The sequence below is a fragment of the Crinia signifera genome, chromosome 5 (assembly GCF_055691185.1).
Source record: "Crinia signifera chromosome 5, ASM5569118v1, whole genome shotgun sequence".
Taxonomy (NCBI): Eukaryota; Metazoa; Chordata; class Amphibia; order Anura; family Myobatrachidae; genus Crinia; species Crinia signifera.
The window spans coordinates 31,384,193-31,398,445 of record NC_139221.1 but is presented as its reverse complement, the minus strand read 5'-3'; the positions used below and the strand labels follow the sequence as shown (position 1 = coordinate 31,398,445).

Here is a 14,253-nt window from a genome sequence, read left to right as displayed (position 1 = left end):
AACTGCTATGCAATAGGGTGTGCTTGAGAATTGACAGGATGTGATTGGTTGGTACCGTGTGTGGATGGAAATAGATGATACAGGCTGTTTTTGAAAAATAACAGTCAGGAGCTGGTTGGTTGGTTCTTTATTTATTTCCAAGTTGTGCTAAATGCCCAGGTCCGTGATATAAGGAAGTTGTGTCCGGTTGAGTCACTTCCTACAGTATTGCATTTTCCAAGCACCTGAAACGTTTAATCTTGCTCACGCAAATCACACGGTAATGGCAAAGGAGGAACTATGTATACCAGTGTTATATCTTTAGATCTATGCATCACACTTTAATGTGGCATTTGACCCTCACCAAACCATAAGGCCCATACACACTGGGCGACTTTGAGCTGAAAGCCGCGCAAAACAGCAAGTTTGAGCTGCTTTCAGCTCAAAGCCGCCCAGTGTGTATGGCCCGACGATGAGCGCTGCCGCGCGCTCCTGTATCATAGCCAGCTATGCAAAGCCGCCCCCGCTTCCACCACCAGCTGACGGCGCTGGGCAGGGGAAAGCCGCTCGGTGTGTATGCACTGAGCGGCTTTCCCCCCAGCGATTATAGGACCTGAAAGGTTTAAGCTGCCAAGGCATTATCAAGGCTTCTATCTAGCGCAGGGTGCAGCACCCCAAAAAAACAGCATAAGCTAGAAAGCCCAGAGCAGCACACCAGTGAAAATACTATAACATTCTTCTCTTCAAACTGCCTTTGTAGTTAATTACACACAGCATTCGTTCAAACAAGTCAATGGGGGAAATTTACTAAGACAAATTCGTAAAAATTAGGTGTATTCGTATCCAGAAATACACCCATTTTTTACAAATTCGTATTTTCGGGATTTACTATCCCGAAAATATGTCCATTCGTATTCATGGCACATTCGTATTTGTATTTACAAATACGAATGTAAACGCCATCGGAAGAATACAAATAGGAATCACCATTCAAAAGAATGGTGATTCCTAATTTACTAAGCGGCCGTATTTTCTAATTACCGGCAATTAGTGGGATACGCCCGCTAATTGCCGGTAAAATACGCCTGGAAAATACACTTAAGTTTCCAGGCGTATTTGGCTTTAGCCTGCACGGATACAAAATGAGTAGGGGTCCCCCGTATTTTCAGCCAGCAGGGTAATGCCACAGCTGGGGGAAACTTTTTGTACAAACCCCCCTGGCCAAAGCATTCATCCCTACCGACCAGTCAACCTGGACAGGGGTTCTGCAGAACTTACCTGCCCAGGCTGAAGCCTATGCTGTCCCTGGTACCCCTGGGCGGTGTGTACCAGGCTGATAAATGTGTCAAAAAAGACTATTGTGTATTGCTGTGGCACTGCAAGTCCCAGCAAGCCTCCTCCTCATGCAGGGACTTGGAGAACCACTAGTAGCGCCTCAGCCGTACAAATCGTTAAATAAAACCACACAGACACACGTAAAGTACAAGCTTAATACACACGGAGCCCATTCATTCCAACTCACATGTCTTGATAGAAGATCGGTCCCCTTCTCCAGTAGAATCCATAGTGGGGTACCTGTGGAAGCAAATTATACTCGCCACGCTGATCTTCGGGACTTCTCTGGACCCTGGCAATGCAGTACATTGTCTGGGGGTGGGTTTGTTTACATCCGGAACTCCAATCACGGTCCGGTATGGGGGTTTTCCCGGACCATGATTCGCTGGCCGGCGGGGATAAGTCCCGGCAGTCCACTTTTTTTGCAATTTTTGGTACTTGTGTAGTTTCACGGCGCCACTAGATCGTATACGATTTAGTATGCAATTTGACATCCGATATCGCATACGATATAGTATACGATTTACTATCCATTTCATTACCACACTATCCACTAGGGCAGGGCTGGGCAATTGCGGCCCTCCAGATGTTGATGAACTACACATCCTAGCATGCCTTGCATGGCCACATAGCAAAACTAATGCAAAGCATCCTGGGATGTTTAGGTCATCAACATCTGGAGGGCCGCAATTGCCCAGCCCTGCACTAGGGCGTGGAGTTGATTTTATATAGCGTGGAGAGCGCAGCGAGGGTACACGGAATGTATTTGATGGAATTGCATGCAAATGGCATGCGATATTGGTGACTTGCTTTCAAACAACATCCGTGTCCCCTCGCGGGGCTCGCCACGCTTCGGGCTCGGTGGCTTGCTGCGCTCCCCGCGCTATATAAAATCAACTCCACGCCCTAGTGGATAGTGGGGTAATGAGATGGATAGTAAATCGTATACTATATCGTTTGCGATATCTGATGTCAAATCGCATACTAAATCGTATACGATCTAGTGGCGCGCCGTGAAACTACACAAGTACCCAATTTTTTAATTAATTGTAATGTATTTATGTTTTTAATTAAAAAACGGTCTACATTGAATGTTGAACATTGTTATTGTTCTTATTTTAAAGTGGCTCACCACTGGATCTGCTACTAGCGCTAGGTCTGTGGAGCCTGACTAGACGTTGGACCTGAAAGGGTTAACAGTACGCCGAGCTGACAAAGCTCATACGGGTCTCCTATGACCACATCGTGTGCTACACATCAGTTACCTTTTGTCTTGATTTCGGACGCAGTTCTGGAGTTATTTGCTAAAACATTATTTCCTTTGCACTATTCCCCAACAGAGGAAGTTTAATAACTAGAAGCTTAGCCGAAATTGTGAAGAAAGATGACTTTGTACTGGATTCCGAATACCTGATCACCCTGTTGGTGGTCGTACCGAAGTAAGTGACACATTCTGTAACCGGCTGCTTAGCTGGTAGACTTCTGTGATGTAACAGTGTGGGAGCATGGTGCATGTTTGTGGGATCACTAATTGCACATTTCAGAACTGTCAAGAAGCAGCATTTCCTCTGGGCCCTGGTTGTTTATAGAGACCTGTTACATGTTTATAGAACATTAATGCTATTTCTTCATCATTGTTATACTTAGACTTTATGATTTGTTTCTATTCACACCATCTCATCCTGGTTACATACACTGCATTACCACAGTAAATATGAAACCAGTATCGCACCACATGGGCCCACAAACCAAGTGCAATTCTCAGTTATAATCCAGCCAAAATATAAAATCAGAATATAATCCTACAGTTGACCAAAATGTAATTCTCCAGACAAAAAATAATCCTTCTGGATGCTGGAAATAATTATATTTCCACTAGCCAATAGTATTGTAGTTACCAACCTGATATCTCTATCACTGCTGATAACTCGATATTTAATCCTACCCCACAAGCTTATTTCTATACATTTCATCCTTCACTCTGACCTTTCATTCGCTATATAAATTACTTTTAACTACATCAACATCCATCTCTTCACTTAGCTCAAAATGTTTCCCAATCTGACTTCTCCGCTCTGCACAAGATCTGCATCTCTCATCCACACGCATTACTCATTCCCAATCACGATTGCAGGACTTTTTTTGGGCTGCGCCCAATCGGTTTACCGTCCTCCCATGAATTTCAAAACTCTCATCTAGTCTCCAAACCTTCAAGCGTTCCCTAATAACTCACCTCTTCAGACAAGCTTATCCGATTCCAGAACCGCCCACATAACCTTCACATGCTAAATACCCAGTTACACTTTTCCATCCTCCTGACCCCTGGCCAACATTGCTGGGTCATTGTATCATAGATCCCATTAAGAACCTTTGCAATCTGAATGGACCATTAGTACTTAGTGCCTATTCCCCTATGGATTGTAAGCTTGTGAGCAGGGCCTTCCTACCTTTATGTCTGTTTGTTATTACCCAGTTTTGTTCTATTACTGTTCCAATTGTAAAACGGAACAGAATATTCGGGGCTATATAAGAAACGGTTAATAAAAAATAATAATTTGGATTTGGCTACATTACCTATAGAATTCTTTGGGTAGCACTATTAATAATTCTGGGTTGCTGAGGATCCCTTATTCAATACTAATTTGGGCAGGTAGTAACCTCCTTTAGGAGAGCAATTTATATGGATTTCTATTAGATTTGAGTCTAGACCACTCTATGAGTATGTGGGTCACATTAATAATGTATCATGTACACATTAACAATGAGTGTTGCCTTTATAGTATTTTATTGAGCTGCCTGGGCTACAAGGTAATCTGTTTCTATTGAGATTCAGTCACGTCTGTTACATTATCTTCCATTTAATTACCTTTATTATTTATTAACAGTTTCTTATATAGCGCATACATATTCAACAGCGCTTTACAGAGTATAGTTGACCATTCACATCAGTCCCTGCCCCAGTGGTGCTTACAATCTATATTCCCTACCACATGTACACACACAGACATTCTAGGGTTAATTTGTTGGGAGCCAATTAACCTACCAGTATATTTTTGGATTGTCGGAGGAAACCGGAGTACCCGGAGGAAACCCACGCAAGTAGATTGGAGAATATACAAACTCTGCACAGTTAGGGCCATGGTGGGAATCAAACCCATGACCTCAGCGCAGTAATGCTAACCACTACACCATCCATGCTGCCCAAATTATGGGAATCCAACACATTAAGCTCAAAAGGGGCCGTAACTCATGGCAGCCAATCGGCAGTTAGCTTTCATTCATGTAATAGAAGGTTGATGATGAAAGCGTTTGCCTGCTTGGCTGTAGTTTTTATATCGCAATATTGGAGAATAATCCGTACTGTTGAGACTGGCCAGAGACACTTTGTGACGTGTATCAATGTTGTTTTCCAGACTCAGTTATACTGACTGGGTTAAGCAATATGAAACTCTGGCGGAGATGGTGGTTCCACGTTCCAGCATGTAAGTAATAACATTTTGTCAAATTTGGCATTTACACATTCCTGGCGACTGATGCTCTGTTGTACTTGTTTCTAGGTCTGATACGTGTTTATTTAATGTAGATTACTGTAGGAACTGAGGGGCAGATTTAGCCCCTTTGAGTGCCAGCATCTCGGAAAGATGTGCAAATATCCGTTAAATATGCCAGCATCGCTCACATTTGTCATATAAATTCAAATAAATATGTAGATTAGATTTTCTATACAGATGGAGCCATACTTAGCGCTCGCGCGCACCCTTTTGTGGCGGAGAACGGCTCATGGCGGTAGTTGCGCCGGGAGCCGCTTTGATGAGATGTATTTTCAAATACATGGCATTTAAGCCAGGTACACACTTGAGCAATGTGTACTTGGCTGATATCACGGTCGATGGGTTCCTGCATCATAAGTGCAAACACACTAGCTGATGCAGGTGAGCGGTGAGGGATACTATGCTGCGTTCAGCAGCGTGTCTTCTGGTTGACCCTGCAGCTGTGTTGGGCATATACAGTGGCAGGTATTCAATGCCGGTGCGAGGGGGTTAAACTGCGAGGATCACAGAAAACCAGTGATCCTCGCAGTTTAACCCCCGCGCCGGCCGCTCGCACTATGCAACGTTCCGGGGGAATCCTCGCAATCACAGAAATGCGAGGATTCCCCTAAACTGCGAGAGCCGAGGCTAGTGCAGCAAACTCGCTGTAATTAGCCTCGATTCTCGCAGTTTTTGGAGGCACATTCGCAAATTCCCCCTCACTCAAAAAACGGAGCGAGGGGGAATTTGCGAATGAGGGGGGTCAGTTGAATACTGACAGGGTGAGCGGTGACTGCGAGCAAAAAGTCCTGCTCGCAGTCACCGCTCGCCCACGGCATTGAATATATGCCAGTGAATGATCCAGTCAGTATGTTCCGATCCGGCTGGAAATGACATATTGGGCTGAGATGGTTCTAGTGTGTACCCAGCTTTAGTAGCTGATTGGTTGGAGCTCCATTTAAAATTCATAACAAGTGATAACCAGAATATCCCTTCTTATTACAGCTGCCCCTAAGTTTATTACATGGGTTGCAAATTAATTGACGTTTTGTTCGTGTCAATCTTTAGAGACAAAAGTGAAAAATGATATTGCAAATAGCCACCAATCAGATTTGTCTATTGCATCCTAGAAAATTATAGACAGAATCTCGTTGCTATGGACAAGTCACCTCTTTTCATTTTTAGAACCTTAAGTATATTTACTCTTAGGGTCATATTCAATGCGGCCGGCGAGTGGGTTAAATGGAGCGGTTCGTCGAAAATGAGCTATCCTCGCCATTTAACCCCCACTGTCAGAGGACGGCAAGGATTCTCCCAAACAGCAAGGCTCACAGCTAATTTAGGTAGCCCGCTGCATTTATCCGCGAGCCTCGCTGTTTCGGCGGCCGCACACACAGTTTTCCCTTTGCTACAAAAAAACTAGCGAGGGGGAAATGGCATGTGCAGAGGGGGTCTGTTGAATACTGACCCTGTGACAGTGCACAAAAATCATTGAATACCCCCCGGGTCAGGACTGTCGATCCGTCCCGACAGCCGTGGCCCTGGCCCGTTTTAGTTTTGTTCGACCATAGATCGCCAGGCGCGATTCAATGTAACGCCTGCCGATCTGCGGAAAGGGGGCGTGTCCGCGTAAACGCCTGTGGATTGTTGATATTTGACCGCGACAATTCACAGCCGAAATTGACAAAACGGGGCCGACTGCTTGTAAAATCTGCCTCTTCAATGCTGTCAGGAAAGAGAGGCGGTCGCCACTATTTCCCCTGCAAAGCAATGAGAATTAGACGCACAAGCAGTTTACGCTGATTCAAATTATATGCAGCATGCCTTTATTCTGTGTGTGACCGTGGCGCTGTCTTCATACAAAATCCTACGCTACAGTGTTTTCCTAGACTGGACTGATTGTCCCATCCTCAGGAAACTGGATAGATGTATGAAGCAGGGAATAAGGGAGGAGAAGTGGCAGATGGCCACCTATCAGCACTGAAGTAACATCTATAATTTGCATAATATAAAATTATACAGAGCAGCTGATTGGTTGCCATGGGCCAGTTCTCCTCTGGCTCTCTTCTCCTCCCTTATCGCTGCTTGATACATCTACCCCTGTATGCTTGGTTTTTAGTACTTCATCAGAAAGCTTGATGCTCTTAAACATTCTGCTATCGCGGTTAACTGGGACTGCAGTGACAGAGCTTCTCTTCTAAGTTTAATCTCCTTTCTCGTGCACAGCGTCTTATCGGAAGACCAAGACAGTTACCTGTGTAATGTAACTCTTTTCCGGAAAGCGGTGGATGACTTCCGTCACAAAGCCAGAGAGAATAAGTAAGATATGTGGATAGTTATTGTAGCACCCCTCTCACTCACCACGAAATGTCACATAACCACTCTCTTCCATTCAGGTTTGTTGTCCGCGATTTCCAGTACAACGAAGAGGAGATGAAAGCCGATAAAGAAGAAATGAACAGACTATCCACTGATAAGAAAAAGCAGTTTGTAAGAACAATATGTATTAAAACACATGACATATGTACGAGACAAACACAGCATTCATATAAACCCTTGGTTACAATACTTCCTTAAGGTTACAATACTTCCTTATAATACCCAGAATCCTTTCTTGTAATGCCCAGAATCCTTTGTAGAGGACCATGCAGGATATTTCACATCCTGTTCTTGTATGGCATTAAAAGTTGGTTTTCAACAATGCAGAATTTAGTTGTGAATAACCGCTGTCATCTTTTGTGTATTATTTGCTGCCACATGATAATCCATGTAGTCAGTTAATTGTAAAGGAAAATATGTTCATATTAAATTAGCTCTGGCCCCTGCTTCAATTAAATAATCCCTACAAATGTATCCTAACAAGGCAGTGCAATGTTAGAGACCCTTATCACAGTTACATATGATTTTTATTTAAAAATGTTTGAGCTGAAAAACCGTTGTCCAATCAAAATTGAATATGTTTTGTTCAGGTTAGCCTTTGTAACCTCCGCTGCTGCAAGGTTGGGGTGAACATTGACCTAGAAATGCAGTCGCCCAATCACGTCACTGTCATATAAGGGCAGATGTATTAAGCCTGGTGAAGTGATAAAGTGGAAGTTGATAATGCAGCAGCCAATCATCTCCTAACTGTCGAATTACAGACTCTGGGGCAGATGTAACAAGCATAGTCAAGTGGCCGGTGATAAAGTACTGGCCAATTAGCTCCTAACTGTCAAACTACAGGCTGGTTTGAAGAATGACAGCGTGGAACTGACTGGCTGGTGTGTTATCGCCGATCATTTTATCCCTTCACCAGGCTTAATAAATATGAAGCGTGGTTTGAAAAATGACAGTTGGGGATTAGTAAAATATGGAAAATGTCACTGGGCTGCAAAATAGTCAGTAACTGCATACAGATGGAGCGCCTCTCCGCCAGCTCAGGGAGTCACCAGATCCCCTGAGCTGGCGCATGCGTGCGGAGAGGTGCTCCATCTTACCGGAACGCTCACGCGTCTCAGTCACTCGGCGGCGGGGAGCGGAATCCCTGACTATCTCTGCTTCAGGGAGACTGGCAGGGTTAGAGGGGAGCGTGGGGGGCTATGCGTGAGACAGAGGAGGCAGGGGGCTCCATCAGGACAAGGCACACGAGTCTCTCGTGCTCATGCGCCCCCTTCTGGCGGATGGCGAAAGGCGGCGACTGGCGATTAAATCACCAGGAGCAGCTCTAATGCCCCTCTCATTCAGCGCAAGCGCTCACAGAATGTCCACGCTGGCTGAGAGTGACTCCATTAGACTGTGACGCGCGTCCCAGTCACTCAGTGGCTGGGCGGCGGAAACCCTGCCCATCTCCGCATCAGGGAGACGGGCAGGGTTAGGGGGGGGGGGGGGGTGGTGTTTCGGAGGGGAGATACTTGGCGGGGAGGCGTCGGACGGCAGTGGGGAGCTCCATCGGAAAGGGGCGCGCAAGTGTCTCGTGTGCACGGGCCCCCTTCCAACGGATGGCGGGGGCTAGCGATTCTATTGCCAGCCCCAGCAAGAACTGTAGGTACAGTTTAGCGCTAAAAATATGTAGCTGATATTCTAAGAGTAATACGGTAGTATAAATATACAGGCTTGAACAATTTATTGCGCTGTATGTGTGAAATGTGTGACTAGTTATTAGTAGACAGTCCTGCGTCATGAATATATCGCTGTTCCATGTACACCTAGCCTCCTTTCGCATTAAACAGCCCTTCTAGTGGCGTGACGCGGTAGTGCCAGGCATCTTTTTTTTTTGTCACTTTTTCCCATTAAAATGCATCTTATTTACAAACTGAATAGGATGCACAAGCAGCTTCTGCTGAGTAAAGTGATATGTGGCATACCTATATTCTGTATCTGTATATGAAATGCTTTGTTACTGTTTTTCAGGAAACCACTGCAATGTTCCATTTCTTATGCAGATAAAGCAACAGTTGCATTCACTTTGTTTTGCAAATAAGACGGAAAAGGTCTAAAAAAAAAAAAAAAGACACTCGGCGCTTCAGAGTCACATCGCGTATAACGTGACTTGCACCGCATGGAGGGGTAGATGTATGTGGACACATCTGTAGAACTGGCAAAACTTCTTTTTATGAGTGGCCTACTTTATACCCCTTTTAAACAAAAAATTATGGATCCAACCCGGCATTTGGAACAAAGATCCAAGCCGGGTCAGATCTGGGATTTACCCCATTTACACTGCGGTGCCTACCCGCATTGTAGACGGAGGCGGCACTTGGAGATGACATCATCTCCAAGCACCGGGACCGCTGATGCCGTGCTGGGGACAGCCCAGCACCAAGGTAAGCTGCTAGGCTGCCACCAGCCCCCATGCACCCCCCCAGCCGTCGCTTTGGTCCGCAGGTTGGACATCCCCTATTCATGTAAACGGAAGCCGGATCGGATGACCCAGCATACCACCGCTCTCTACCCAGGTCCTAGCCGTGTTCTACCCAGGTCAGGACCTGGGTAGAAGTCCTGCGTAAAGGGACACGGCGTGACCCATTTACACCGCCGCTGACCTGGGTCTGACCCGCCGATGACCCACGTTTTTGCGGTGATGTAAAAGGGATATTAGTAAACATGTCACACAGTGTTATCTATTCTTCTTGACCTCAATCCAAAAAATTTTTTGCCAGAACAAAATTAGGCCAAGGGAAATGACTTAAGTGCCATAATAAGTCAAAATGATTTTAGTTTTTGTACAACATAATAACATTGCGGTAAATGGAATTATTATAAATGGCTGTAATTTGCGCTAATGTCAGTGTTTTTATACAGATTGCGTGCTGTGCAATAATCAGGTGATGCTGTGCAATAATCAGGTGATGCTGTGATTTCCGTATCTCCGCAGGGTCCTCTGGTACGATGGCTGAAAGTCAATTTCAGTGAAGCTTTTATTGCATGGATCCACGTGAAAGCGCTGCGGGTGTTTGTGGAGTCTGTGCTAAGGTAGGAAGGAACCAAAATAGAACATACAAAGTAATGTGATATTTATCCATTGATTACATAACAATGCTGAGCAAAGCCATTACTCTGACTACACCGACTTATATCTCCTTGCTTATCTCAAAATATATCCCCACCCAACCTCCCCGCTCTGCACAAGATCTGCGTCTCTCATCCACACTCATTACTTGCTCCCACTTACACTTGCAGGATTATGGAATGCCCTTCCACGCACACTAAGACTCACCTCTAGCCTCCAAACTTTCAAGCGTTCCCTAAAACTCACCTCTTCAGGCAAGCCTATCCTATTCAGGAACACCCACACAACCTCCAGTAGCATTTATATCTAATTGCATCCCATCAGGACTGTCTTGTAATCTGATGGGACTGCCATGCTATGGAGTCCTAGCCATATGTATCCCTCCTATTATCCCTTTACACTGTAAGCTTGCGAGCAGGGCCCTCCTACCTCCATGTCTGTTTGCAAAGAAAAACACATTGTGCAGATGCACACTCCATATTATTAATCAATAATAGAGGTTCTTGGTATATTCATTGGCCAAGAAATATTTGCCCTCCAACCAGCTTCACGGTGACCTCATTTCTGGTGGGTCCCTAATACCAAGTTTGAATCTGGGGTGCGGAACCCCAAAAAGGCCGGCATAAGCCAGTCACCCCAGAAGAAGAAGCTAGAGGTTAAAAAGTGAAGTGGTACAAAGTATAATATACATGGAAAATAAATAGTGTTAAATAAATGTTAGGGTGTGCCACCCCGGAGGCATCTCAGCTACACTAACCCAAGGGGAGCAGCGCCCCAAATCCATCCCCAAGATGCACCTAAGATCCCCCCCCCCTCCCCCCCATATCTGCCCAGTTTGTTTAATCACTGTTGTTTCCAATTGTAAAGCACAACGGAATCTGCTGCGCTATATAAGAAACTGTAAATAATAAATAAATTGGGAATGTATGGTTACTCTGTTCCTAGGTATGGGTTACCAGTGAATTTCCAGGCCATGCTACTGCAGCCCAACAAGAAGACCATGAAGAAACTAAGGGAAGTCCTGTATGATTTGTACAAGCACCTGGACAGTAGCGCAGCATCCATCATTGATGTGAGTAACGCCTAAAAGTCATTGGGGGGTATTCAATCTCCCCCTTCGCCAGGGAAAATAGTGACCGCCACCAACTCAAGGCCACCGTTACCGACAGCATTAAAGGCAGATTCCACCAAAACAGATCCAACTTTAAAACAAGTCGGGTCTGTTTTGTTGCAAATTGACAACCTTGAATTACGGCTGTCGAGTTTCAGTCAAGCTGTGTGAAAACGGCCCAGGATTCCGACTGTCGGGATGTTGAATAACGCCCATTTTCCACCTCTATCATGTTTACCGATGCCTAGTTACTTTTAATACCTGGGCCGGACTTAATGCCAATTGGGATGCTGGCCAAACTCGGATCCATGTAAGCGATTGCCCCTTTAAAAAACAAAAGTTAGAGTTTGGTCGGCATCCTCCCCCGAGTTCATGTTTAGTAAGACCGGCTAAGGAGCATGTATTACAAACCGTTATACTAACTGAAATAAGGACTCTAACGGGGTCATGAGTTTTGCCGCAAAGTTGTGTTATAGTTGTAACACAATTATCACTGTTATTGAATTAAGTTCTTTTTCCGCTGTTCATTTTTTTTCCTCTTTCTTACTTATACAAGTAGCGTTAATCCTCTACTTCTATAGCCCTGAGGACTTAATTACATTTGGGGCTTTTTTGGTTATTAAAATGTTTCTGCCTCCTTATCGGTTTACGGGTGGCTGGCAGACATTGTCTCGGTCTACAGTCGACGTGGCCAATAGGTTGCTGCAAGCAATAATGTCGACATGGCTAAAGGATAGACATGAAAAGAGAGACTTTTTATAATAATAATAAAAAAATATTCCTATTTTACCATCCATGTGGACTCCGATTCTGAAGGGGTATGTATGTATGTATGTATGTATGTGTTGTTTTTGTAACCATTTGAGTTCCAACATCTGAGAGATGTTCATAATATCCAATAAAAATCCCAGCGTTTCTCACATTTATATAAATTCAAATAAAAAATGTGTTGTAAAAAAAGAATATATTTCCTATATAAAATAAACATTACAGGTCATTATGTTGGAAAAAAAATGTTGCTTGCCAATTTTCACACCTATTTTGACAAATTCACTCAAAGGGTTAATCGTCCTAATCTGCTTTCTCTAGGCGCCAATGGATATACCTGGATTAAACCTCAGCCAGCAGGAATACTACCCCTACGTGTACTACAAGATCGACTGCAGTTTGCTGGAATTTAAGTAAAATAAAATGTAACTGTGTTATTGGAGCAGCAACGAGTACAGTGATATCCATAACTACTTACAATGTGCTTGCTTCTCATACCCCAGGGTACCATCTACCCAACAGGGGACCCCCCCCCCCTCTCTTCCTTGGTTGCCCTTTTGACACTGTTTTTCTTTTAAAGAAAGTTCAATCGATATTGTCGCTTTTAATCAATGAGGTATTTAAATGTCCACAGAGCAAATAAGTCTATTTATAAAGAAATGTATTTATGCCTGACAGGCCACTTAGTATCCTAGAAGATATAATTCCTCATCCGTATGGTGATCATCATTTATTCTCCTCGTTACCACTGCTCGTACGTAGATCTTGTTTACAAGAGACCATGGTGTAATTGTTTTATACCATTCCATTCACTGTATTTCGTTCATAATTGTTCTATGTGGAGTTGTGATGTAAAGTGTATGTAATATTTAACGTATGTGCTTTCTGTATATTTGATAAGGATCTTTAGAGCACTGTCAGCACACACAGGGAAATTAAACATACCTGTTCAAGTGGGATTGTCTCTGCTTTTTTCCTCCTCCCTTTCAATGTATTACTATTCGTGTGTTCCCTTTGCAATTTTAAATTGCAATGACCGCATATGCTCCAGTATAAGTCGACCCAAATATAAGCCCAGGCACCTAATTTTACCCCCAAAACCTGGGAAAAATCATTGACTCGAGTATAAGCCTAGGGGAGGAAGTGGTGGCTCCTCGAAGGGTGGAAAACAGGCTGCAGCTGTCTGGGGGTAGCCAAGGGGCTACAACACCCAGGAACTGCACGGTGAGGGACCAAATGGAGGAAAGGGGCACCTAGGCACAAGTGATCCAACTACCCACTGAGGGTACCAGGGACAGAGGACCAGCACCCACTGCCCACCACCAGGGTCAGAGGATTAGTACCCAGTGAGGGTCCAGTATCGGGTACAGAGGAGAGGGACACCTTACACCTTGAGGGACTAGAGGGGGTACCCAGCACCAGGCCTAGAGGCAGATAAACAGCACCTAGAAGTAGAGGGGGGTACAGAGTGAGGGAGCAGCACCACGGTAGACCCCTACAGGGAGCAGAGCCCGGCTGGGGACAGTAGGGGGGTCCCCTCCATCTCCCTGACATTGGGATCAGCAACACTAGGGGAACAGACTCCAGCTGCACCCGCCGGCGGCAATGTCGGGATGGTGTGAAGCGCAGGCAGTCAGGGCCCCAGGAAGAGGAGGCCAGTGAGAAGATGAGAGAGAGAGAGAGAGAGATTTTTATTAAGCCCGGGTAAGTGATAATGTGGCAATGTGGCTGGTACTGTACTTTATCACCGACCAATCAAGTCTTGTCTTTTTTTTTTTTTTCAAACCCAGCCGGCAACTTGACAGTTACGTGCTGATTGGCCTGTGATAAAGTACCAGCCACTTTATCACATCACCAAGCTTAATAAATATACCCCAAAATTCCATCCAATCAGCTTCTGACTACTGTTACAGGCTGTGTTTGATATATGACAGGAGCTGGTTGGTTGTTTATTGCTCTCCACTTCACCACTCTCCAAAGCTTAGTACATATTCCCCTATGTCATCAGCCGCCAGCACTGGATAACACAGACCCATGTAGGA

General features: G+C 44.7%; 1 protein-coding gene across 2 annotated transcripts in view; it reads left to right on the top strand.

Annotated features, from left to right (window-relative positions):
• Window positions 1-13,168, top strand: part of ATP6V1C1 (ATPase H+ transporting V1 subunit C1) — a 63,446-nt gene extending 50,278 nt beyond the window's left edge. For both annotated transcript variants that reach the window (XM_083186948.1, XM_083186947.1), the window contains exons 7-13: window positions 2,655-2,753; window positions 4,728-4,796; window positions 7,071-7,163; window positions 7,241-7,334; window positions 10,198-10,295; window positions 11,278-11,404; window positions 12,533-13,168. In XM_083186948.1, the coding sequence (XP_083043074.1) occupies window positions 2,655-2,753; window positions 4,728-4,796; window positions 7,071-7,163; window positions 7,241-7,334; window positions 10,198-10,295; window positions 11,278-11,404; window positions 12,533-12,628 (676 nt within the window). In that variant the 3' untranslated portion in view covers window positions 12,629-13,168. The remainder of the gene's footprint in view (window positions 1-2,654; window positions 2,754-4,727; window positions 4,797-7,070; window positions 7,164-7,240; window positions 7,335-10,197; window positions 10,296-11,277; window positions 11,405-12,532) is intronic.
• The last annotated feature ends 1,085 nt before the right edge of the window (window positions 13,169-14,253 follow it).